The 24,496-nt window shown below is 46.2% G+C and overlaps 1 protein-coding gene across 4 annotated transcripts; it reads left to right on the top strand.

The window, feature by feature from the left end:
* The first annotated feature begins 8,028 nt into the window (after positions 1–8,028).
* On the top strand, positions 8,029–13,947 carry LOC123180564 (glyoxysomal fatty acid beta-oxidation multifunctional protein MFP-a). 4 transcript variants are annotated; one of them, XM_044592632.1, is made up of 19 exons: positions 8,035–8,184; positions 8,275–8,537; positions 8,822–8,893; positions 9,102–9,161; positions 9,272–9,328; positions 9,444–9,511; positions 9,601–9,682; positions 9,992–10,047; positions 10,156–10,458; positions 10,546–10,632; positions 10,954–11,131; positions 11,245–11,366; positions 11,493–11,656; positions 11,741–11,995; positions 12,171–12,292; positions 12,375–12,496; positions 12,933–13,081; positions 13,188–13,326; positions 13,451–13,947. In XM_044592632.1, exons 2-19 carry the CDS (start codon positions 8,444–8,446, stop codon positions 13,499–13,501), a joined length of 2,181 nt encoding a protein of 726 aa, XP_044448567.1. In that variant the 5' UTR covers positions 8,035–8,184; positions 8,275–8,443; the 3' UTR covers positions 13,502–13,947. The 4 variants fall into 4 exon arrangements, with proteins under 4 accessions (XP_044448569.1, XP_044448567.1, XP_044448566.1 ...); XM_044592631.1 differs by having other exon boundaries at positions 8,035–8,537; XM_044592633.1 differs by having other exon boundaries at positions 8,037–8,537; positions 10,957–11,131.
* Positions 13,948–24,496: the final 10,549 nt, after the last annotated feature.

The raw sequence follows: 24,496 nt of genomic DNA, 5'->3' as shown, positions 1-24,496 counted from the left end.
ACGTTCTGCACCAGAGTGGTACGGTAATACTGTCCTGTAAGTCATGTTATTAGACCATGGCAAACCTACGAACTATGTGTTGGAAATATGCCCTAGAGGCAATAATAAAATGGTTATTATTGTATTTCCTTGTTCATGATAATTGTCTGTTGTTCATGCTATAATTGTATTAACTGGAAACCGTAATACATGTGTGAATACATAGACCACAACATGTCCCTAGTAAGCCTCTAGTTGACTAGCTCGTTGATCAATAGATGGTTATGGTTTCCTGACCATGGACATTGGATGTCATTGATAACGGGGTCACATCATTAGGAGAATGATGTGATGGACAAGACCCAATCCTAAGCATAGCACAAGATCGTGTAGTTCGTTTGCTAGAGCTTTTCTAATGTCAAGTATCATTTCCTTAGACCATGAGATTGTGCAACTCCTGGATACCGTAGGAATGCTTTGGGTGTACCAAACGTCACAACGTAACTGGGTGGCTATAAAGGTGCACTACAGGTATCTCCGAAAGTGTCTGTTGGGTTGGCACGAATCGAGACTGGGATTTGTCACTCCGTATGACGGAGAGGTATCTCTGGGCCCACTCGGTAATGCATCATCATAATGAGCTCAATGTGACTAAGGAGTTAGCCACGGGATCATGCATTACGGTACGAGTAAAGTGACTTGCCGGTAACGAGATTGAACAAGGTATTGGGATACCGACGATCGAATCTCGGGCAAGTAACGTACCGATTGACAAAGGGAATTGTATACATGATTGATTGCTCGACATCGTGGTTCATCCGATGAGATCATCGTGGAACATGTGGGAGCCAACATGGGTATCCAGATCCCGCTGTTGGTTATTGACCGGAGAGTCGTCTCGGTCATGTCTGCATGTCTCCCGAACCCGTAGGGTCTACACACTTAAGGTTCGGTGACGCTAGAGTTGTAGAGATATTAGTATGCGGTTAACGAAAGTTGTTCGGAGTCCCGGATGAGATCTCGGACGTCACGAGGAGTTTCGGAATGGTCCGGAGGTAAAGATTTATATATGGGAAGTCCTATTTTGGCCACCGGAAAATGTTCGGGATTTTTCGGTATTGTACCGGGAAGGTTCTAGAAGGTTCCGAAGTGGGACAAACCTGCATGGGGGTACCCCACATGAACATGGGTAGTGGGGGCAAGGCCCCACACCCCTGGTCAAGGCGCTCCAAGATCCCACCTTAGAAGGAATAAGATCATATCCCGAAGGGATAAAATCAAGATCCCTAAAAAAGGGGGATAACAATCGGTGGGGAAGGGAAATGATGGGATTTCTTTTCCCCACCTTTGCCAACGCCCCAATGGACTTGGAGGGCAAGAAACCAGCCCCCTCCACCCCTATATATAGTGGGGAGGCGCATGGGAGCAGCACCCCAAGCCCTGGCGCCTCCCTCCCTCCCGTGACACCTCTTCCTCCCCGCTTGCGCTTGGCGAAGCCCTGCCGGGATCCCGCTACTTCCACCACCACGCCGTCGTGCTGCTGGATCTCCATCAACTTCTCCTCCCCCCTTGCTGGATCAAGAAGGAGGAGACGTCCCCGCTCCGTACGTGTGTTGAACGCGGAGGTGCCGTCCGTTCGGCGCTAGGATCATCGGTGATTTGGATCACGACGAGTACAACTCCATCAACCCCGTTCTCTTGAACGCTTCCGCGCGCGATCTACAAGGGTATGTAGATGCACTCCCCTCTCTCTCGTTGCTAGATGACTCCATAGATTGATCTTGGTGATACGTAGAAAATTTTAAATTTCTGCTACGTTCCCCAACACTATGAAGAAGCTATGATGAGCCCAGATTCCGACAGATGGCTTGAGGCCATGAAATCGGAGATAGGATCCATGTATGAGAACAAAGTGTGGACTTTGGTGGACTTGCCCGATAATCAGCAAGACATTGAGAATAAATGGATCTTCAAGAGGAAGACGGACGCTGATGGTAGTGTTACTATCTACAAAGCTCGACTTGTCGCCAAAGGTTTTCGACAAGTTCAAGGTGTTGACTACGATGAGATTTTCTCACTCGTAGCGATGCTTAAGTCTGTTTGAATCATGTTAGCAATTACCGCATTTTATGAAATATGGCAAATGGATGTCAAAACTACATTCCTTAATGGATTTCTTAAAGAAGAGTTGGATATGATGCAACCAAAAGGTTTTGTCAATCCTAAAGGTGCTAACAAAGTGTGCAAACTCCAGCGATCCATCTATGGACTGGTGCAAGCATCTCGGAGTTGGAATATACGCTTTGATAAGGTGATCAAAGCATATGGTTTTATACAGACTTATGGTGAAGCCTGTATTTACAAGAAAGTGAGTGGGAGCTCTGTAGCATTTCTTATATTATATATGGATGACATATTGTTGATTGGAAATGATGTAGAATTTCTGGATAGCATAAAAGGATATTCTAATAAGAATTTTTCAATGAAATACCTTGGTGAAGCTGCTTACATATTGGGCATGAAGATCTATAGAGATAGATCAAGACGCTTGATAAGACTTTCAATGAGTACATACCTTGACAAGATTTTGAAGGAGTTCAAAATGGATCAGTCAAAGAAGGAGTTCTTGCCTGTATTATAAGGTGTGAAGTTGAGTAAAGACTCAAAACCCGACCACGGCAGAAGATAAAGAGAGAATGAAAGTTATTTCCTATGCCTTAGCCATAGGTTCTATAAAGTATGCCATGCTGTGTACCAAACATGTTGTGTACCTTGCCATGAGTTTGGCAAGGGGGTACAATAGTGATCCAGGAATAGATCACTAGACAGCGGTCAAAATTATCCTTAGAGGACTAAGGAAATATTTCTCGATTATGGAGGTGATAAAGAGTTCGTCGTAAAGAGTTACGTCGATGCAATCTTTTACATCGATCCAGATGACTCCGAGTCTCAATCTGGATACGTATTGAAAGTTGGAGCAATTAGCTAGAGTAGCTCCATGCAGAGCATTGTAGGCATAGAAATTTGCGAGATACATACGGATCTGAATGTGGCAGACCTGTTGACTAAGCCTCTCTCACAAGCAAAACATGATCACACCTTAGTACTCTTTGGATGTTAATCACATAGCGACGTGAACTAGATTATTGACTATAGTAAACTCTTTGGGTATTGGTCACATGGCGATGTGAACTAAGGGTGTTAATCACATGGCGATGTGAACTAGATTATTGACTCTAGTGCAAGTGGGAGACTGAAGGAAATATGCCCTAGAGGCAATAATAAAGTTGTTATTTTATATTTCCTTATTTATCATAAAGGTTTATTATTCATGCTAGAATTGTATTGATCGGAAACCTTGATACATGTGTGAATACATAAACAAACACCGTGTCCCTAGTGATCCTCTACTAAACTAGCTTGTTGATCAAAGATGGTTAAGGTTTCCTAACCATGGACATGAGTTGTCATTTGATAACGAGATCACATCATTAGGAGAATGATGTGATGGACAAGACCCATCTGTTAGCATAGCATATTGATCGTTCAGTTTTATTGCTATTGCTTTCTTCATGTCAAATACATATTCCTTCGACTATGAGATTATGCAACTCCCTGATACCAGAGGAATGCCTTGTGTGCTATCAAACATCACAACATAACTAGGTGATTATAAACATGCTCTACAGGTATCTCCGAAGGTGTTGGCATAGATCGAGATTAGGATTTGTCACTCCGAGTATCGGCGAGGTATCTCTGGGCCCTCTCGGTAATACACATCATAAGAAGCCTTGCAAGCAAAGTGACTAATGAGTTAGTTGCAGGATGATGAATTACGGGACGAGTAAAGAGACTTGCCGGTAATGAAATTGAACTAGGTATGAAGATACCGACGATCGAATCTCGGCAAGTAACAAACCGATGGACAAAGGGAATAACGTATGTTGTCATAACGGTTCGACCGATAAACATCTTCGTAGAATATGTAGGAGCCAATATGGGCATCCAGGTTCTGCTATTGGTTATTGACCGGAGAGGTGTCTCGGTCATGTCTACATAGTTCTCGATCCCATAGGGTCCGCACGCTTAACGTTCGATGACGATATAGTATTATATGAGTTATGTGATTTGGTGACTGAATGTTGTTCGGAGTCCAGGATGAGATCACAAACATGACGAGCAGTCTCGAAATGGTCAAGAGGTAAAGATTGATATATAGGACGATGGTATTCGGACACCGGAAGTGTCCCGGAGGGTACCGGGTGAAGGAAATATGCCCTAGAGCCAATAATAAAGTTGTTTTTTATATTTCCTTATATCATGATAAATGTTTATTATTCATGCTAGAATTGTATTAACCGGAAACTTGATACATTAGTGAATACATAGACAAAACACAGTGTCTCTAGTAAGCCTCTACTAGACTAGCTCGTTAATCAAAGATGGTTAAGTTTCCTAACCATAGACATGTGTTGTCATTTGATAAACGGGATCACATCATTAGGAGAATGATGTGATGGACAAGACCCATCCGTTAGCTTAGCATAATGATCGTTACGTTGTATTGCTATTGCTTTCTTCAAGACTTATACATATTCCATTGACTATGAGATTATGCAACTCCCGGACACCGGGGGAATACCTTGTGTGCTATCAAACGTCACAACGTAACTGGGTTACTATAAAGATGCTCTACAGGTATCTCCGAAGGTGTTTGTTGGGTTGGCATAGATCGAGATTAGGATTTGTCACTCCGAGTATCGGAGAGGTATCTCTGGGCCCTCTCGGTAATGCACATCATAGTAAGCCTTGCAAGCAATGTGAATAATGAGTTAGTTGCGGGATGATGCATTACAGAACGAGTAAAGAGACTTTCCGGTAACGAGATTGAACTAGGTATGAAGATACCGACGATCGAATCTCGGGCTAGTAACATGCCGATGACAAAGGGAATAACGTATGTTGTCATAACGGTTCGACCGATAAAGATCTTCGTAGAATATGTGGGAACCAATATGAGCATCCAGGTTCCTCTATTGGTTATTGACCGGAGAGGTGTCTCAGTCATGTCCACATAGTTCTCGAACCCGTAGGGTCCGCACGCTTAACGTTCGATGACGATGTGTATTATATGAGTTATGTGATTTGGTGACCGAATGTTTTTCGGAGTCTCGGATGAGATCACGTACATGACTAGGACTCTCGAAATGGCCGAGAGGTAAAGATTGATATATTGGATGATAGTATTCGGACACCAAAAGTGTTCCGGAATGTATCAGGTACATATCGGAGTACCGGGGGGGGGGGGTTACCAGAACCCCCTGGGGGAAGATATGGGCCATAGGAGGGAGGCACACCAGCCCAGAAGGGGTGGCAACCCCCCCCCCCAAGGAAGGAGGCCGAATAGGATTAGGGGAGGGGGCAGCGCCCCCTCTTTCCTTCTCCCCCCCCTCTCTCTTCCCCTCTTTCCCCCTCCGGCAAAAGGAAAGGGGGGCTGAGTCCAACTAGGAGCTCAAGTAGGATTCCTCCTTCTTGGGCACGCCTAGAGCTAGCTCCCTCCCCTCCCTCCGTTATATACGTGGGGAGGGGGCGCCTAGAACATACATCAAACATTGTTAGCCGTGTGCGGCGCCCCCTCCACAGTTTACGCCTCCGGTCATATTCACGTAGTGCTTCGGCGAAGCCCTGCGCGGATCACTTCACCATCACCCTCACCACGCCGCCGTGCTGACGGAAGTCTCCCTTGACACTTTGCTGGATCAAGAGTTCGAGGGTCGTCATCGAGCTGATGTGTGCAGAACTCGGAGGTGCCATACGTTCGGTGCTTGATCGGTCGGAACGAGAAGAAGTTCGACTACATCAACCGCGTTAACAAACGCTTCCGCTTTTGGTCTGCGAGGGTACGTGGACACACTCTCCCCCTCTCGTTGCTATGCATCTCCTAGATAGATCTTGCGTGAGCGTAGGAAATTTTTGAAATTGCATGCTACGTTCCCCAACACCGAGTACATATAGGGTCACCGGAAGGGGTTCCGGGCACCCCCGGCAAAGATATGGGCTTAATGGGCCAAGGGAGGGACAGACCAGCCCACAAGGGGCTGGTGCGCCCCTCCACCAGGTCGGCCAGCCCTAGGGAAAGGAAAGGGGGAGGGCAAGTCCCTCCTTCCTTCCCCTCCTCAAGGGAGAAAGGAAAGGGGGCACGCCACCTCCCCCTTCCTTCCCCTGGCGCCTATACAAGGAAGGGGGGGGGGGCGAACCAGGGCAGGAGCCCAAGTGGGATTCGGCTCCACTTGGGGCGCCCCTTGGCCTCTCCCCTCTCCCTCCCACCTATATATATGAGGAGGGGGCGCCTAGCACACACAACATCAATTGTTAGCCATGTGCGGCGCCCCTCTACAGTTTACGTCTCCGGTCATATCTTCGTAGTGCTTAGGCGAAGCCCAGCGCGGATTACTTCACCATCACCTTCACCACGCCGTCGTGCTGACGGAACTCATCTACTACCTCAACAACTTGCTGGATCAAGAAGGCGAGGGACGTCACCGAGCTGAACGTGTGCAGAACTTGGAGGTGTCGTATGTTCGGCACTCGATCGGTGGATCGCGGAGAAAGTTCGACTACATCAACCGCGTTGTGAAACGCTTCCGCTTACGGTCTACGTGGGTACGTAGACACACTCTCCCCCTTGTTGCTATGCATCTCCTAGATAGATCTTGCGTGAGCGTAGGAATTTTTTTGAAATTGCATGCTAGGTTTCCCAACACTATCAGCTTCCTGCAAGCGAGCCAAGCTTTAGGATGGCAATGGGTCGGGTTTGGATTGGGTTGAACAATATCAAATCCATATCCATATCCATGCAGACAGTCTTTGCCCGCCCATGAAAAAAATCCACGGGTGGAAATTTTTGTCCATGTCCAAACCCGAAGGATATCCATACCCACTGGATATCCATTGGGTCCTCTCAAGACATATAAATAAGACATATCAAATTGTTAACATAAGGAGATAAGCTCTTCCATTCTTCACCTCGTGGCAAGCTAGGCATCACTTATGGTAAATCAACGTCCACTAACAACATATTTAGTATTTTTCTGAAAGATGAGAATGATGAGGAGATAAAAATAAGGGAAGGGGCGCTGGAGTACGTTACGGTGGGGATTGAATGTCAACTAATAAAAGTTACGACGGGGATTGCACAATTTCTTTTGCATGCTTTAGATAACAAAGTGTTAAATTGCAGTGGAACATGTGATAGTGGGGTAGGGATAGCAGATTTTTCCCTTAAGTAATACTATCGGGTCGGGTTTGGGTATACCCATGGGTACAAGATTATATCCATACCCTACCCATGAGTAATCAGGTCGGGTTTGGGCGTCGTCATGGGCACAAAAGCATATCCAAACTCCCGTCCTCCCGAGCTATTGTCTCGCCCCAAGCGAGACATAGCCGCTCCCTCCACACACGCCCTTACACTCAGCGTGTTTGGTTGGGGGGAGTTAGAGGTACGGAATGGGAGTTTAAGGTTGATGAGACTAAAATTCCGTTGATTGGTTGAAGGACTTGGGAATTAGCAAGGGAAGGGGAGGGGAAATTAGGAGGGCCAACTCCCATCGATCTCTACCTTGGGGGGACCCTGGTAATTCAGCAAAGGAATGAGAGTTGACATCTAAAAACAGATTTGGTGGCCCACCTCCCGCAGCTAAAGGAAAAAACCCACGAACATCGTAGCTAAATTCTTGGGCGGCATTAATTTTTCCTCCAAACAAACTGGCAAGCGCTAACTACTACTCCCTAATCTATCGTAAAAAAAAACTGCTCCCTAATCTGCAGATGCAACAGCAAATAGAATCACATCTCACGTAACCTCGTAACATATCCTTCCTTTTCTTTATTTATTGTGGGAATTCCCACAAATAATTCTCACCCGGTACCAAACGTGGGACTGGGACTAACAATCCACTTCCTATGTATAATCCCTCAGCCAACTCCCTCTCGTAAATTCCCATTCCCTTTACCGTAAACTACCAAACACGCTGTCTGTACATTTCATTCTTGACCATGGAGTGTGCGTCTGTGTGTTATAAACGAGAAGGATCGACAAGGGTTCCACAACATGTGCAGGATCGTCTCCCTACGCATGATAGTCTTCCAACATCTTAAACGTGGTGTGGTTTCCAGTTTCCACCTGATGGAACTGAACTTGAAGTAAGTAGGGCGCGTCGTCGTGTTTCTTCCCCGCTGCCGTCTCTCTCTCTCACAAATCCTCCTCCAACTCCGAACCAACTGACCCTGTAGCCGCGGCTGCCGGAAACCGAACAACTGCCGCCTTAATGGCGACCGGCTCCATTAAAATGGCCTCCGGCGTGGTGCGACCGCCGATCATCAAACGGACGCAGCAGCCGGCAGCCCTGCGAGCGGACGAGCGAGGGGGGAGATCCGAGGAAGCGGCGGGGAGGATCGATCGATGGCGAAGGGGACGACGGAGATGGAGGTCGGGTCCGACGGCGTCGCCGTCATCTACGTCGCCAACCCGCCCGTGAACGCCCTCTCCATCGACGGTGAATCAACACCTTCTCCCTCTCCTCCTTCTTTAGCCGGCATTTGGGAGAGAGATTCCCAGCAGCCTCCTTACCATTGTGCTGTGTCCTTGGAATAATTCTTATATACATTTGGGGAATAAGTATAGTACTGAATACCGATCATTTAGATGCAAATTATTCTGTCAAGTAGATCAACAGGTTCTCACAAACACTATTTGCTCCTTAAGACCTTGAAGAAGAATATTAGCCATTAATTATTCAAGTACTTTTGCCTAACAACTTTCTCGGCGTATATTTTTCAGTCTGGTATAGCTTGAAACGGCACTATGAAGAGGCGCTTCAAAGGGAAGATGTGAAAGCTATTGTTCTTACAGGTAATAGACAGTTTAAGATACAAGTATCATTTTGTGGATAATGTGCACTTCAAAAAATCCTTAAAAAAATGCACGCACCACAATCTTGCCGATTTTTTCTCATCTTTTACTCTGTAGCAGTTTTCCTTCATGTGAATCTTTTTAAAGATGTGTGTGGAAATTCTTTTTGTGGGAATTAATTTTCCTTATGTGTGGGAATTTTTAACAGGAAGTGGAAGGTCATTTTCTGCTGGACTCGACGTTAGTGTCTTCGCTGATATTCACAAACGTGCGCTTAGCCCCCATTAAGCAAATTTTCTGTCGAGATCAACATTTTACCGTGTCTCTACATACCTACTATGCCAACATTGACATACAAAATTTATATGTTTCTAATAGCGGAGCAGCTAAAGGATCACTGCATATTGATTGAAGCCATGACTGATATTTTCGAAGGTGTTTGAGCAATTCATCATCTTTTCTCAAATATCTTCCTGGCAATACACGTACCATTAGACTAGTAGACTTAAAAGTTCCATAATACATTTTTCGTGGGCGTTATCTCTGTCAGATGCTGGGAAACCATCAGTGGCTGCTATTGATGGCCCTGCTCTTGGTGGAGGTTTAGAAATTTCCATGGTACTGAGTTGACGTCCTTTCTTAGTTCTTCACCTTACAAGAGAAGTTTTGTGATAACAAGTCTTACTAAGTTTGAATACTTCTATTAGGTATGCCAAGCACGCATTTCAACTTCTAATGCTCAATTAGGCCTCACGGAGCTTCAGTTTGGAGTAATACCTGGATTTGGAGGTAGTGTCACTTTTATATTTTCTTACAGAAATAAGGCTATTATTATCTATACTTGATGTCGTAGCTGATCCAGTGATTTCCCTTGATTACACTAATATAGGAGAGAAAGTTAATGTATTGATGTTCCTTGTGATATGCTATGCACTCCAATTTTACCATATGCATCACAAAACATAATTAAGTTATTTCCCTTCCGTTGTTCCTTGTACCATGCCATGCAATAGATTATAAATTATTAATATGAAGGACTGCTATCATGGAATTGTACTTTATATGATGTGTTTGGCACTGGTCGATCCCACATTTCAGGAACACAGCGCCTTCCCCGCCTTGTTGGACTGACAAAAGCACTTGAAATGATGATGGTATGTTCATTTACTTCTCTCATTTCGCAAAATTCCTTCATTCATTCCTATGCTATTGCACATTAACTTCTTACATTGAAAACCTTGAAACACACTCATTTTCACCAGCTCTCGAAGCCAATAAAAGCTGAAGAAGCCCATGAGCTGGGTCTTGTCGACGCTGTTGTTTCACCTAACGATTTGTTGAATGATGCCCGCCGTTGGGCTTTGGACATCTGTGAGTCCAAAAGGCCATGGGTCCGAGCCCTCTACAAAACTGACAAGCTTGAATCCCCTGAGGTGGCCAGAGAGATCCTCAATTCTGCCAGAGTTCAGTCTCGGAAGCAGGCTGCCAATCTTCAGCATCCACTCGTCTGTATCGATGCTGTCGAAGAAGGTATAGTTTCAGGGCCACGAGCCGGGCTTCGGAAGGTATGATTTGCTTTACTTTTTAGCATTTGGCTTGACAAGAAAACTAGATTTAAGATTTCACCTGAGTTGTGTGCAACACAAATGCAGGAAGCCATGGCTTTTCAGGAACTCTTTTTCTCAGGTACATGCAAAAGCTTGATTCATGTGTTCTTTTCACAACGTGCGACATCAAAGGTAAAGAACAAGGAAAAAAATATTGTGCTTGTTCCGGAAAAAATGTCATGCATTTGAGTGCATTGCTTGAAGCCATGGGAGTATGAGATATACATGTTGTAGGCAGAATTATACCCACTTACCTGTAGCTATATTATAATGTATCACCTATGTTCTGAATTATAAGCCGCTTTGGATTTTTCAATATGGACTACATACGGACTGAAATGATTGAACAAACACACTAAAACGCGTCTATATACATCTGATTCAGAAAAAGGTTAGAACATCTTATAATTCGAAACGGAGGGAGTAGAATGCAAGTCTTATATCAAATTGCAGCAGGTTCCTGGGGTCACAGACTTAGGTTTGATGCCAAGGAAGGTATCTAAAGTTGCCATTGTTGGTGGTGGACCTATGGGTTCTGGAATCGCAACCACGCTGATACTAAGCCATTATCCTGTTATACTCAAAGAAATCAATGAGAAATTCCTAAACGCAGGAATTGGCAGGATCAAAGGTAGAGGATGGCTTAACATTACTTCATCACTTCCTATCTGAATATTCTTTCATCATGTTGTCCAGACCAACATGAAAATGGAAGGGGGTGCCTAACTATAACACTTTGATCAGAAAACTTGCAGAGTCGTGTAAGGAAAGGAAAAATGACCAAGGACAACTATGACAAGACCCTCTCACTTCTTACAGGTGTCCTCGATTATGAAAAATTCAAGAGTGTTGACTTAGCAATCGAGGCAAGTTCTATATCTAATTACCTTAGATCTGCTGCATCAAGCAAAGAATAGTAGGAGAGAGCCCTGCTGGAATATATCGCTTTCGCTATTTTAGTTAACCCGGCTATCCTTATGCTGCTTGTTCAGACAGTCGTAGAGAATGTGAAGTTGAAGCAGCAGATTTTTGCTGAGTTGGAGCAACACTGTCCTTCCCATTGTATTCTTGCCACCAACACTTCCACCATTGATCTTGACCTGATCGGAGAGAAGACAAATTCCCAAGACCGCATTGTTGGCACACACTTCTTCGCGTAAGGAAATGCTAAGCAGGTTCATAATAAACCCTTTAGTTGTGATTCCTGAACTACCTCCTAATCACTCCCTTTTTTCGACAGTCCAGCTCATATCATGCCTCTTCTCGAGATAGTCCGCACCCCTCGTGCCTCTCTGCAAGCAGTTGTCACCATGCTGGATGTGGGGAAGAAGATCAAGAAGACACCAATAGTGGTCGGAAACTGTACCGGCTTCGCGGTTAACCGGATGTTCTTTCCGTACACTCAGGCAGCACTCTTACTTGTTGATCATGGAATGGATGTTGACAAGATCGATCAGGCTTGTATTGAATTCGGGATGCCAATTGGTCCATTCAGGTATTTAGACAACACTAAATCTCTTCTGCGGTATCTAATCTCTCTCAATTCCGATGATTCAAACGGGAATGCTCATCAGTGGGACTGTCAGCATCATTTCGCTTGCCTCATGCACTTATGCTGATCAAATCATGTTGAATCACACACCATTTTCATTTAAAGAGCTTCTCTGCAGAATGACAGATCTGGTTGGTTTTGACGTTGCTCTAGCCACAGGCATGCAGTACCTTGAAAACTTCCCTGAGCGGGTCTACAAGTCAATGCTGATTCCTCTCATGACTGAAGACAAAAGAACAGGTAAAACTAATCAATTATAACGTGCAACGCTTCCTTGGTTCCCATTCGTGAGTATGTTTTTTTTGTTGTTGCTGTTCCACAGGTGAAGCCTCCCAAAAGGGGTTTTACAAGTATGAGGGTAAGAGGAAGGCGAGCCCTGATCCTGAAATCACGAGCTATGTCGAGGAGTCGAGGAGAATTTCAGGAGCCACACCTGATCCTGAGGTTTGGGTTCACTTTCCAGTGTTTTTACCAACGTTCCTTTGTTCTTCACTTCAGCAATATGACCTTTTCTTGAGGGTTTGTGAAAGAAAATTGAAAACGTCAACATATGTTTCCCAGTACACATTAAAAAAAGGTTCTTTATGAGGTTAGTGTTGGCTTGTAGATAGTACGTGTCGATGGTCAAATAAGCAAGGCAGCTTTCAATTAACCTGCTATCGTTGGTGAAATCTCATTATTTGGTGGACTAGATATAAGCTAAACTAGTTTCAGTATTGATGGCAGATAGATTGTCCCATTTATGCATACATTTATTTGGACTGAATGGATCTCTTACTCTCCATGCACACCATAATTCCAGTTAAAGGCATAATGTTGCTAGATATCAGAAACACCAATGGCCATTTCTAATCACCATGGTTCTTGTACATGGTGGCAGTTGCTCAAGATTGACAACAGCGCGATAGCAGAGATGGTGTTCTTCCCGGTTATCAACGAAGCCTGCCGTGTCCTGGGCGAGGGCATTGCCTTCAAGGCCTCTGACCTCGACATCGCCTCCATCTTCGGAATGGGTTTCCCGCCATACAGGTGCCATCTCCGAATCATTTATAATTTTGTATGCTAATAAGATGATTGGTCGAGCTCCCTGACTGCCGACGAACTGCTGAAGGAACCAATTGTGAAATGCAACCAGGGGTGGCATCATGCACTGGGCGGATTCCATCGGCGCAAGGCGCATTTGCACGATGCTGTCGGAGTGGGAGATGGAGTATGGCCAGTTCTTCAAACCTTGCAGCCACCTGTTGGAGAGGGCGGCTGAAGGTCTTCCTCTGGTGAGAACAATGTTTGTGCACACTGCAGTCTGGTTCTTCAGATATCCCAATTAAATTTTTGTGTGAGATTTCTGCGTGTATTTTCATTATTGTGTCCTGAAAATCAAATGAATTCCATTTGCAGAGCGCATCGGCGACGAAGACGATGAACAACCAGGCCAAGGGCAAGCTGTAGTTTCTTTTCCTCATTCTACCATCATTCGTTCTTTGCTAAGGTTGATGCAGAATAAGAATAACGTGGCTTCAAATCGCTTCAGACTGGGAAGCTGCTGAATCATGGAAGGGAAGAGCCAGAGACTGAATAAACAAGTAACGATTTGAAAAGAAGTTTCTTGTTATTTGGCCGAGGTGATTTCACAAAAATTGATCATGCAAAATGTGTCTGAATAAGAGTGATCAAAGATGTGCCGCACAAACTCCATTCGAATTGTATCAAATTTCGATCATTGCATATATCATGTGCAACTGGATTATATGCGGAGTTTAAATCTTGGTGTGTGAAAGAGGTGTTCAAGCAGGATGACCTAACAAGAGTTTGAACTTTGTACTCCTGTTTTGCAAGTATTTAGTGCACTATTAAGTTGTGTTTTATCATAAGCAGGTCACTCGTCTGAGATCATAAATGGTCTTGTTAATCGTAACTTTAGTGTCCCAATATCAATACCAGCACCAGTTAAGACTAATCACATTGTCATCTCTCATCTGTGAACATGCACTAAATAAGTATTGTAGAAACTAAATGTCTATCTCCTTGGTTGAATGGTTGTTAATATCTTAGATGTCCTTTCGTGGGAATCAACCCTGTCATTATTTGTATATTTTGAAAAGCAAACTATTCCAACCCAGAAAGGATTGGTCATGGAACTACAACCAAAAATAGCTCGGTGTCCATGTCCTCATGGAGGCAACCTCCCTTCCCTTTCTTTGACCGAGGTCTCACTTCGGTTTCTTTTGATGCCAAAGACCTGAACCCGTCTTACTCCCTCTGTAAACTAATATAAGACATAAAATGAGAGAAGTAAATGTACTTATCAAAAAGGGCAGATGCATAGGAAACAATTTAACAATAAGAACTCCTCGATTTTCTAATCCATGTGGCCATTCAATATGATCAATCTATATATCTAATAGATCCTTGCTGCCAGCAACTACTCGTGTTTTATTGCCCTCTGGTCCATCCACATCAACATGTTTTTTTGGGTCTAATTATTACTTTACAATTCCCTCTCCAGAGTGTTTATTTTCAGTCCACATAAATGTAGGCATGCATACACGACTCCACGAGTCTCGTGGCTTTAGGACAACAGACCGCATCAATATATGCATTCCATGCACCTATCAACTTGTACAGCCAAATCTTCGAAATTGATTGAGATGATTGCACAACCCCAGCCAGCAATACATCAATAGACACTAGTAGAAAACAGGGAAGTAGTCCCGGTTTCAGAGGGCCTTTAGACCTGGTTCTGGAACCGGGACAAAAGGGTCGGGACTAAAGCCCAAAACCTTTAGTCCCGGTTTGCTTACGAACCGGGACAAAAGGGGCTCCACGTGGCCGTTGCGGAGCTCCCAGGCAGGAGGACCTTTAGTCCCGGTTGGTAACACCAACCGGGACCAAAAGGCAGCCACACGTCAGCAACTCGTAGCCGCTGGGGTTTTTTTTGAAGGGGGGGGGGGGTTAGGGGTTTTGGAGGGTTAATTTAGGGGTTTCATATTGTGTTAGCTAGCTAATAGAGAGAAGTGACCTCTCTGAGGCTTCGGGCTCCGACTCTGGGCTCTTGGCTCTGAGGCTTCGGACTCCGACTCTGATTCCCCTCCCCCTTCCCCTTCTCGTTCGGCGTCTCCGCGAGGTGTGCCTGCTGCCCCGGCTCCGGCGCGGCGCCGGAAGTTTGCGCCTGGTGGGCGTGGACGTCCGGCCCCCGTTTCGGTGGTCGTTGATGGCTGGCCGCGCGTGTCGCGCGGGCGGCGTCGGGCCGCTCCGCCGTCCCCCGATCGTGGTATCCTTGGGTCGGGCTGTTGCTCCGCACAGGCGTCCGAGTCTGGCTCTCCTTCCCCTTCTCCGGCGTCTCTCCCCGTCTGTGCACCGTGCGTGGGAGCTTCCGCCGGCGGCTGCTCCGCCCGTAACCCTAGATCTGGGGGTGCTTCCTCTGGTAGTGCCTGCGCCTGGGCCGCGGGCCTCCGCGTCGCTGGGTGGACCTGTTGGGTCGGGGGGCCGCCTCGCCCTGGCTTGCATTTCGGAGTTCCCCCCTTCCCCGTCTGGCTCCTGGGCCTCGGGTGGCCCAGGCCCACCCCCTCTCTCCCTCACCAGCCCAACCCACCGGCCCCGGCCTGGCACGGTCCGGGTATTTATGGGTTCGGAAGGGTTCTCTCCCCCCACTTCTAGGGTTTCCAGCGTCTCTTTCCAACCTTCGTCGTCTTCGCTCCCCCATTCGTGTTTTTTCCAGATCTGCTCCTCCCCCTCCCCTCTCTCTCTTGTTCGCGTGCGTGGTCGCGATGGATCGCCCGCGCGGGTCCTCCAGCGAGGCATTGTCTAGCAAAAAGCGGAGGCGGGAGGGCTCGGCGGAGGGTGAGGCCGATTTGGAGTATGAGGCTGCCCGCCACTCCAAGCTTCAGGCGGAGCGCAGCCTTGCGGGGGGGGGGGGGGAGCCTGGTGGTCCTTCTTCCCTTGGATCTGGCTCGGTGGTGGCCGGTCCTTCGGTTCCGGGTGGATCTGCGTGGCATGCCTTGGATCCTTGGGAGGCGGCGGCCGTGGCGAGTCGGGCTGGCTCTGCTGGCTTGACCTCGCGTCCTCCTCCTCCTCATGGTGTCCCGGCCCCAGTGCGGGCTCCGGCGGCCCTTGTCGGTACGGCCCCCGCGGCTCTTCCGGGGCGCCGGACCGTTGTCCCTCCTCCGGTGGTCGTGGTCCTGTCGCTGCGTCTGGTCATGTTGGTGATGGTCTGCTTCCTCCGCCTCCCTCCGCTCCGGTGCATGTTCCTCCCCCAACCCAAGTTGCTAATCCCACCCTCACCTGTTTCGCGTGTCACCGTCCTGGGCATTTCCAATCTAGATGCCAAAATCCCCCCTTTTGTCTGATCTGCAGAGAGGAAGGCCACCTAACTGTGGACTGTCAAAATCGCATCAAACCTCCTGCTTTTGTGCATTATGGTCTCGACCTTCCTGGATGCTCTTTCTTCGCCCTCGACCGCGAGGTTCCCCATCGGTTCCGATCCCTGCCCTATCCAACTCCGGCATCATTACTGTCAAAGATAAGAAAATCACGCCCCAGATCCTTCTTGATGAGCTTCGCCTATGGGATGATGGGGGTTGGGATTGGCAGATCCGCCAACTTTCTGAGTATGAGTTCGTTGCGCTGTTCCCCTCCAAAGAAAGCCCACGGATGATTTTGTCTTGCACCAGTTTCACTCTTCCTCTAAACCAGTTGGTCGTAGCTGTCAAGGCAGCCTCCAATGGATCGAAAGCTATATCCTCTCTGACTGACGTCTGGGTCCTAGTCGATGATGTTCCACCTGTGCTCCACTCCACCACCTTCCTCATGGCTTTTGGTGTTCTGATTGGCAAACCTATCGAGGTTGATCCGGAGTCTCTTTGTGTCCTGGGCCCTGTCAGAATGCGGGTGTGGAGCATTGACCCTCTTTGCATCCGTGGCTCTGTTGATGTCTTCCCCTCCGCTGGTGGTTTCTGTTTCAGGGTTCGGGTGGAGGTTGATACGGCTCCGGTTTCGCCCCCGCCTCCACCACCCCAGCCACCTCGGGCGACGGAGACAAGGACAAGGACGATGATGGCCTCCCGAATGATTCTAACCATGGCAATGAAGATCACTTCACCCAATCTGAATGGGATGCGCTGACTTCTGAGGATCGACATCTGCTCAAGGAGAATGCTCCGGTGGGGGGCGGGAACAAGGACGCGTTGGATGGCGTTGGTGGGGGGGGGCTGCGGCTTCTGGTGGAGCTAGGGGCACCCCCTTCTCTGGTGTTTGCTCCAACATCCCAGCCCGCCCCGCCTCCCCATCCCTCTCTGGTATTGAAGACCTCCCCCCGACCGGCCCGGTGACCAAGAGAAAGAAGAAGAAATCCTCTGTCAAGAAGTTCTCAGCGCGCAGCAGGGCCTCCGGTGATTCCAAGCAGTCTGCGGCGGGGCTTTGCCGCAGGCTTGATGCTGATTTGGGCGCGGCCTCGGGCCCCTCGTTGGCGGCGGCTTCTCCGGGTCGCGCCCGTCCCGCGCCGGTGCGCTCTCCTGCTTCCACGGCCCGCAAGAGCGGGCGCATCTCCAACAGCGGCGAGCGGGTGGCTGATCGGGCGGTGCGACGCGCTGCGGCTAGGGATCTACCTCCCTCAAGTACTCCCCAAGGCTCTCCAACTCCCCCATCCCTGCTTCTTCTCCTGTTCGTCTAGTTCTTCAGTCGCAATCCAATGCTCATCTTTTGCGTATCTTAGAGGATGTAGGTATTTCTTGTGACCCTAGTTTTGGGTCTCCCTCTTCGTTATTGGATATTATCCGGGCTAATGAAGTGGCACAGGCAGATATTGCTAGATCTAAGGAGGTCGCGTCTAGGGCTGACGCCTCACTGGTTGTGGCCGGTGGGGTCGAGGGGGGACCTGAAAGGGATGAGGCTCCCTCCGCTGCGCTTCGGCGCGGGGCTGGCAAACGTTCTAAACCCTGCATTGCCCCTAGTAGGTCGATTCTTCGCATTAAAAACCTATCTCTTCGATGAAGGCCTTATTTTGGAATATTAGGGGTTTCGGCGCTAGGGGGCGCAGGGACCAACTCAAAGATCTTGTCCGCTCTAAGAACATAGATATCATTGGCCTTGTTGAAACGCCTAAACCTTCCTTCTCTTCGAACGAACTCTCTGCAGTGGCTGGGTGATGATCTTCCACCAAATAAACCAACTAGCATCAACTACAAGGAGTAACCCACATGTACCAATCTGAGGCTTTGGGACAAAGATTGGATACAAGAGATGAATTAGGGTTTTAGAGGAGATGGTGCTGGTGAAGATGTTGATGGAGATTGACCCCCTCCCGATGGGAGGATAGTTGGTGATGACGATGGCGATGATTTCCCCCTCCCGGAGGGAAGTTTCCCCGGCAGAACAGCTCTGCCCGAGCCCTAGATTGGTTCCGCCAAGGTTCCGCCTCGTGGCGGCGGTGTTTCGTCCCGAAAGCTTGCTTATGATTTTTTTCCAGGGTAAAAGACTTCATATAGCAGAAGATGGACACCGGAGGCCTGTCAGGGGGCCCACGAGGCAGGGGGCGCGCCCAGGGGGGTAGGGCGTGCCCCCCACCCTCGTGGATGGTGGGTGGCCCCCCTCTGGTACTTTCTTCGCTCAATATTTTTTATTAATTCCAAAAATAACTTTCGTGGAGTTTCAGGACTTTTGGAGTTGTGCAGAATAGGTCTATAATATTTGCTCCTTTTCCAGCCCAGAATTCCAGCTACCGGCATTCCCCCTCTTCATGTAAACCTTGTAAAATAAGAGAGAATAGGCATAAGTATTGTGACATAATGTGTAATAACAACCCATAATGCAATAATATCGATATAAAAGCATGATGCAAAATGGACGTATCAACTCCCCCAAGCTTAGACCTCGCTTGTCCTCAAGCGGAAGCCGATAACGAAAAATATGTTCACATGTTTAGAGATAGAGGTATCGATAAAATAAAATACGGACATGAGGGCATCATGGTCATTCTTATAACAGCAACATATATAGATATTGTCATATGATTTCTTATGCTCAAGTAACAATCTATTCACAATGTGAAGTATGAATCAGAAACTTCATTGAGGATTAACAAACTATGATCTCGGTCATTGAAGCAATTGCAATTTATCATAACATCGGAAAGAGTCAATATAAGAGCTTTTCAGCAAGTCCACATACTCAACTATCATTTAGTCTTTCATAATTGCTAACACTCACGCAATACTTATGGGTATGGAGTTTTAATCGGACACAGAGAAAGATAGGAGCTTATAGTGTTGCCTCCCAACCTTTTACCTCAAGGGTAATGTCAACAATAATAATTCATGCTAACTTACATCCAATTGGATATATATATATATCAGGATCTTTCCAACACAATGTGCTTGCCAAAGGAGAAAATGTAAAAAGGAAAGGTGATGATCACCATGACTCTTGTATAAGGTATAAGACAAGAATAAAAGATAGGCCCTTCGCAGAGGGAAGCAGAGGTTGTCATGTGCTTTCATGGTTGGATGCACAAAATCTTAATGCGAAAGAACGTCACTTTATATTTCCACTTGTGATATGGACCTTTATTATGCAGTCCGTCGCTTTTATTTCTTCCACATCACAAGATCATATAAAGCTTATTTTCTCCACACTAATAAATCATACATATTAAGAGAGCAATTTTTATTGCATGCAACAATGACAACTTACTTGAAGGATCTTACTCAATCCATAGGTAGGTACGGTGGACTCTCACGGCAAAACTGGGTTTAAGGATATTTGGAAGCACAAGTAGTATCTCTACTTGGTGCAAAGAATTTGGCTAGCATGAGGGAGAAAGGCAAGCTCAACATGTTGAATGATCCATGACAATATACTTTATTTCGGATATAAGAAAACATAACCCATTACGTTGTCTTCCTTGTCCAACATCAACTCTTTAGCATGTCATATTTAAATGAGTGCTCACAATCATAAAAGATGTCCAAGATAGTATATTATATGTGATAACCTCTCTTTCTTTACTACTTCCTATTAATTGCAACGATGACCAAAACTATGTTTGTCAACTCTCAACAACTTTTATTCATCATACTCTTTATATGTGAAGTCATTACTCTCCATAAGGTCCATATGATCTCTTTATTTCTTTTTATTCTTTCTTTTTCTTATTATTCCCTAAAGATCATAGAAAGATAACCAAAGCCCTTGACTCAACACTAATCTTTATTAATATAGCTCACGGACTCGATTACATAGAAGGATCATAAGGCAAAACTCAAAACTAAATCATACTAAAACTTTATTCTACTAGATCAAAATATTACCAAAAGGATCGAACTAAGAAAAACGGTAAAGATAGGAGTGTGATGGTGATACGATACCGGGGCACCTCCCCCAAGCTTGGCAGCTGCCAAGGGAGTGCCCATACCCATGTGATTATATCTCTTTCCTCGGAGGTGGTGATGATAGAGTTGTTGATGATGTAAATTGTGCTTTCAGCTTCTTCATGTTGTAATTGAGAAGAGCAATTTCCTCATTTAAATCATTGACCTCTGATTCCAGCTTCAAGATCTTGTCACATAAGTCTCCTTTGCTTTTCTGCCGGAAACGAGAAGGAATAGATCGGTTGTTAGACAGTCTAGCCCTCTTAGGGAGACTAGACTTCTTGAACTTCACGTGCATATCCCTAGGTTGAGGTAGAGGGACATCCTCCTCCTCTGAACTTGAATCATTGATCCTCATCAAATGAGCATCCTCTTCCTCATCCGTAGTTCGACCACAAGGAGATAGATCCCCGTAGGTCTTTGGGTCAGCAATAAGGTGTGAGACATAGCTCTCTCCGTACGAGTCTTGAGAAGACATCTTGATCTAATCTGCGACAGAAACAACTCGAAACAAAAACAGAGGATATTCGTGTGATACGGGGGTCAAAACCTTCGGGAGATTATATAATGAATTTTTACCGGCAAAAAGAAGTATCGTGCAAGAAAACGGAGTCCGGAGAGCACATGAGGTGCCCACGAGGCAGGGGGCGCGCCCTCCACCCTCGTGGACGCCTCGTGTCCTTCCCGGACTACTTCTTATTTTCCTATTTTCTTAAATATTCGAAAACGGAGAAACATTGCCATTAGAACTGTTTTGGAGTCGGTTTACTTACCGTATCACATACCTATTCCTTTTTGGAGTCTGAAACGTTCTGGAAGGTGTCCCTTATGTATTCCTCTGGGGTTACAGTTTCAGTAACATTAGTTTCAACATTTATAGGATTACCTGAGAATAATGTTTGATCCTTTGACCGTTCACCACCTTCAGATTTGTGCCTTCGAAGTTGTTGATTTTTATGGCACTGGAACGATAGACCTCCTCGATAATGTAAGGACCTTCCCATTTAGAGAGAAGTTTTCCTGCAAAAAAATCTTAAACGAGAGTTGAATAGCAACACATAATCACCTACATTAAACTCACGCTTTTGTATCCTTTTGTCATGCCATCTTTTAAATTTTTCTTTAAACAATTTGGCATTCTCATAGGCCTGGGTTCTCCATTCATCAAGTGAGCTAATGTCAAATAACCTCTTCTAACCGGCAAGTTTGAAATCATAATGAGCTCTTTAATAGCCCAATATGCCTTGTGTTCTAGTTCGAGAGGTAAGTGACATGCTTTTCCATAAACCATTTTATACGGAGACATACCCATAGGATTTTTATAGGCAGTTCTATAGGCCCATAATGCATCATCAAGTTTCTTAGACCAATTCTTTCTAGATCTATTAACAGTCTTTTGCAAAATTAATTTGAGCTCTCTATTACTCAATTCTACTTGACCACTAGACTGCGGGTGGTATGGAGATGCAATTCTATGATTAACGTCATACTTAGCAAGCATTTTATGAAAAGCACCATGAATAAAATGTGAATCACCATCAGTCATTAAGTATCTAGGGACTCCAAACCTCGGGAAAATAACTTATTTAAGCATCTTAATAGAGGTGTTCTGATCAACACTACTAGTTGGAATAGCTTCTACCCACTTAGTAACGTAATCAACAGCAACTAAAATATGTGTATACCCATTAGAGGAAGGAAACGGTCCCATATAATCAAAGCCCCAAACATCAAATGGTTCAATAACAAATTAATAATTCATAGGCATTTCGTGACGTCTACTGATGTTACCAATTCTTTGACATGTTGGGGAACGTAGTAATTTCAAAAAATTTCCTACGCACACACAGGATCATGGTGATGCATAGCAACGAGAGGGGAGAGTGTGTCCACGTACCCTCGTAGACCGAAAGCGGAAGCATTAGCACAACGCGGTTGATGTAGTTGTACATCTTCACAATCCGACCGATCCAAGTACCGAACGTACGGCACCTCCGAGTTCAGCACACGTTCAGCTCGATGACATCCCACGAACTCCAATCCAGCAGAGCTTCACGGGAGAGTTCCGTCAGCACGACGGCATGATGACGGTGATGATGTTGCTACCGACACAGGGCTTCGCCTAAGCACCGATACCGAGGTGGAATATGGTGGAGGGGGCACCGCACACGGCTGGAATAGATCAACAGATCAACTTGTGTGTCTAGAGGTGCCCCCCTGCCCCCGTATATAAAGGATCAGGGGGAGGAGGCCGCCGGCCAGGAGGAGGGCGCGCCAGGGAGGAGTCCTACTCCCATCGGGAGTAGGACTCCCTCTTTTCCTAGTTGGAGTAGGAGGGGGAAAGGAAGAGAAGGAGAGGGGAGGAAGGAAAGGGGGCGCCGCCCCCTCCTTGTCCAATTCGGACTAGAGGGGGAGGGGGCGCGCGGCCAGCCCTAGCCGCCCCTCCACTTCTCCACCAAGGCCCATCTTGGCCCATTAAACTCCCCGGGGGGTTCCGGTAACCCCCCGGTACTCCGGTATATGTCCGAAACTCCCCGAAACCATTCCGGTGTACGAACATAGTCATCCAATATATCGATCTTTACGTCTCGACCATTTCGAGACTCCTCGTCATGTCCGTGATCACATCCGGGACTCCAAAATATCTTCAGTACATCAAAACACAAAAACTCATAATACAATCGTCATCGAACTTTAAGCGTGCGGACCCTACGGGTTCGAGAACTATGTAGACATGACCGAGACACGTCTCCGGTCAATAACCAATAGCGGAACCTGGATGCTCATATTGGCTCCTACATATTCTACGAAGATCTTTATCGGTCAAACCGCATAACAACATACGTTGTTCCCTTTGTCATCGGTATGTTACTTGCCCGAGATTCGATCGTCGGTATCTCAATACCTAGTTCAATCTCGTTACCGGCAAGTCTCTTTACTCGTTCCGTAATACATCATCCCGCAACTAACTCATTAGTTACAATGCTTGCAAGGCTTATAGTGATGTGCATTACCGAGTGGGCCCAGAGATACCTCTCCGACAATCGGAGTGACAAATCCTAATCTCGAAATACGCCAACCCAACAAGTACCTTCGGAGACACCTGTAGAGCTCCTTTATAATCACCCAGTTACGTTGTGACGTTTGGTAGCACACAAAGTGTTCCTCCGGTAAACGGGAGTTGCATAATCTCATAGTCATAGGAACATGTATAAGTCATGAAGAAAGCAATAGCAGAATACTAAACGATCAAGTGCTAAGCTAACGGAATGGGTCAAGTCAATCACATCATTCTCCTAATGATGTGATCCCGTTAATCAAATGACAACTCATGTCTATGGCTAGGAAACATAACCATCTTTGATCAACGAGCTAGTCAAGTAGAGGCATACTAGTGACACTCTGTTTGTCTATGTATTCACACAAGTATTATGTTTCCGGTTAATACAATTCTAGCATGAATAATAAACATTTATCATGATATAAGGAAATAAATAATAACTTTATTATTGCCTCTAGGGCATATTTCCTTCAGTCTCCCACTTGCACTAGAGTCAATAATCTAGATTACACAGTAATGATTCTAACACCCATGGAGCCTTGGTGCTGATCATGTTTTGCTCGTGGAAGAGGCTTAGTCAACGGGTCTGCAACATTCAGATCTGTATGTATCTTGCAAATCTCTATGTCTCCCACTTGGACTTGATCCCGGATGGAGTTGAAGCGTCTTTTGATGTGCTTGGTTCTCTTGTGAAATCTGGATTCCTTTGCCAAAGCAATTGCACCAGTATTGTCACAAAAGATTTTCATTGGACCCGATGCACTAGGTATGACACCTAGATCGGATATGAACTCCTTCATCCAGACTCCTTCATTTTCTACTTCTGAAGTAGCTATGTACTCCGCTTCACATGTAGATCCCGCCATGACGCTTTTTTTAGAACTGCACCAACTGACAGCTCCACCGTTCAATGTAAACACGTATCCGGTTTGCGATTTAGAATCGTCCGGATCAGTGTCAAAGCTTGCATCGACGTAACCATTTACGACTAGCTCTTTGTCACCTCCATAAACGAGAAAC

This window comes from Triticum aestivum, chromosome 1D (genome assembly GCF_018294505.1).
Source record: "Triticum aestivum cultivar Chinese Spring chromosome 1D, IWGSC CS RefSeq v2.1, whole genome shotgun sequence".
In the NCBI taxonomy this organism is placed as follows: Eukaryota; Viridiplantae; Streptophyta; class Magnoliopsida; order Poales; family Poaceae; genus Triticum; species Triticum aestivum.
Note: the sequence above shows the minus strand (reverse complement) of the source record. Positions and strands in the feature narration are given on the sequence as shown.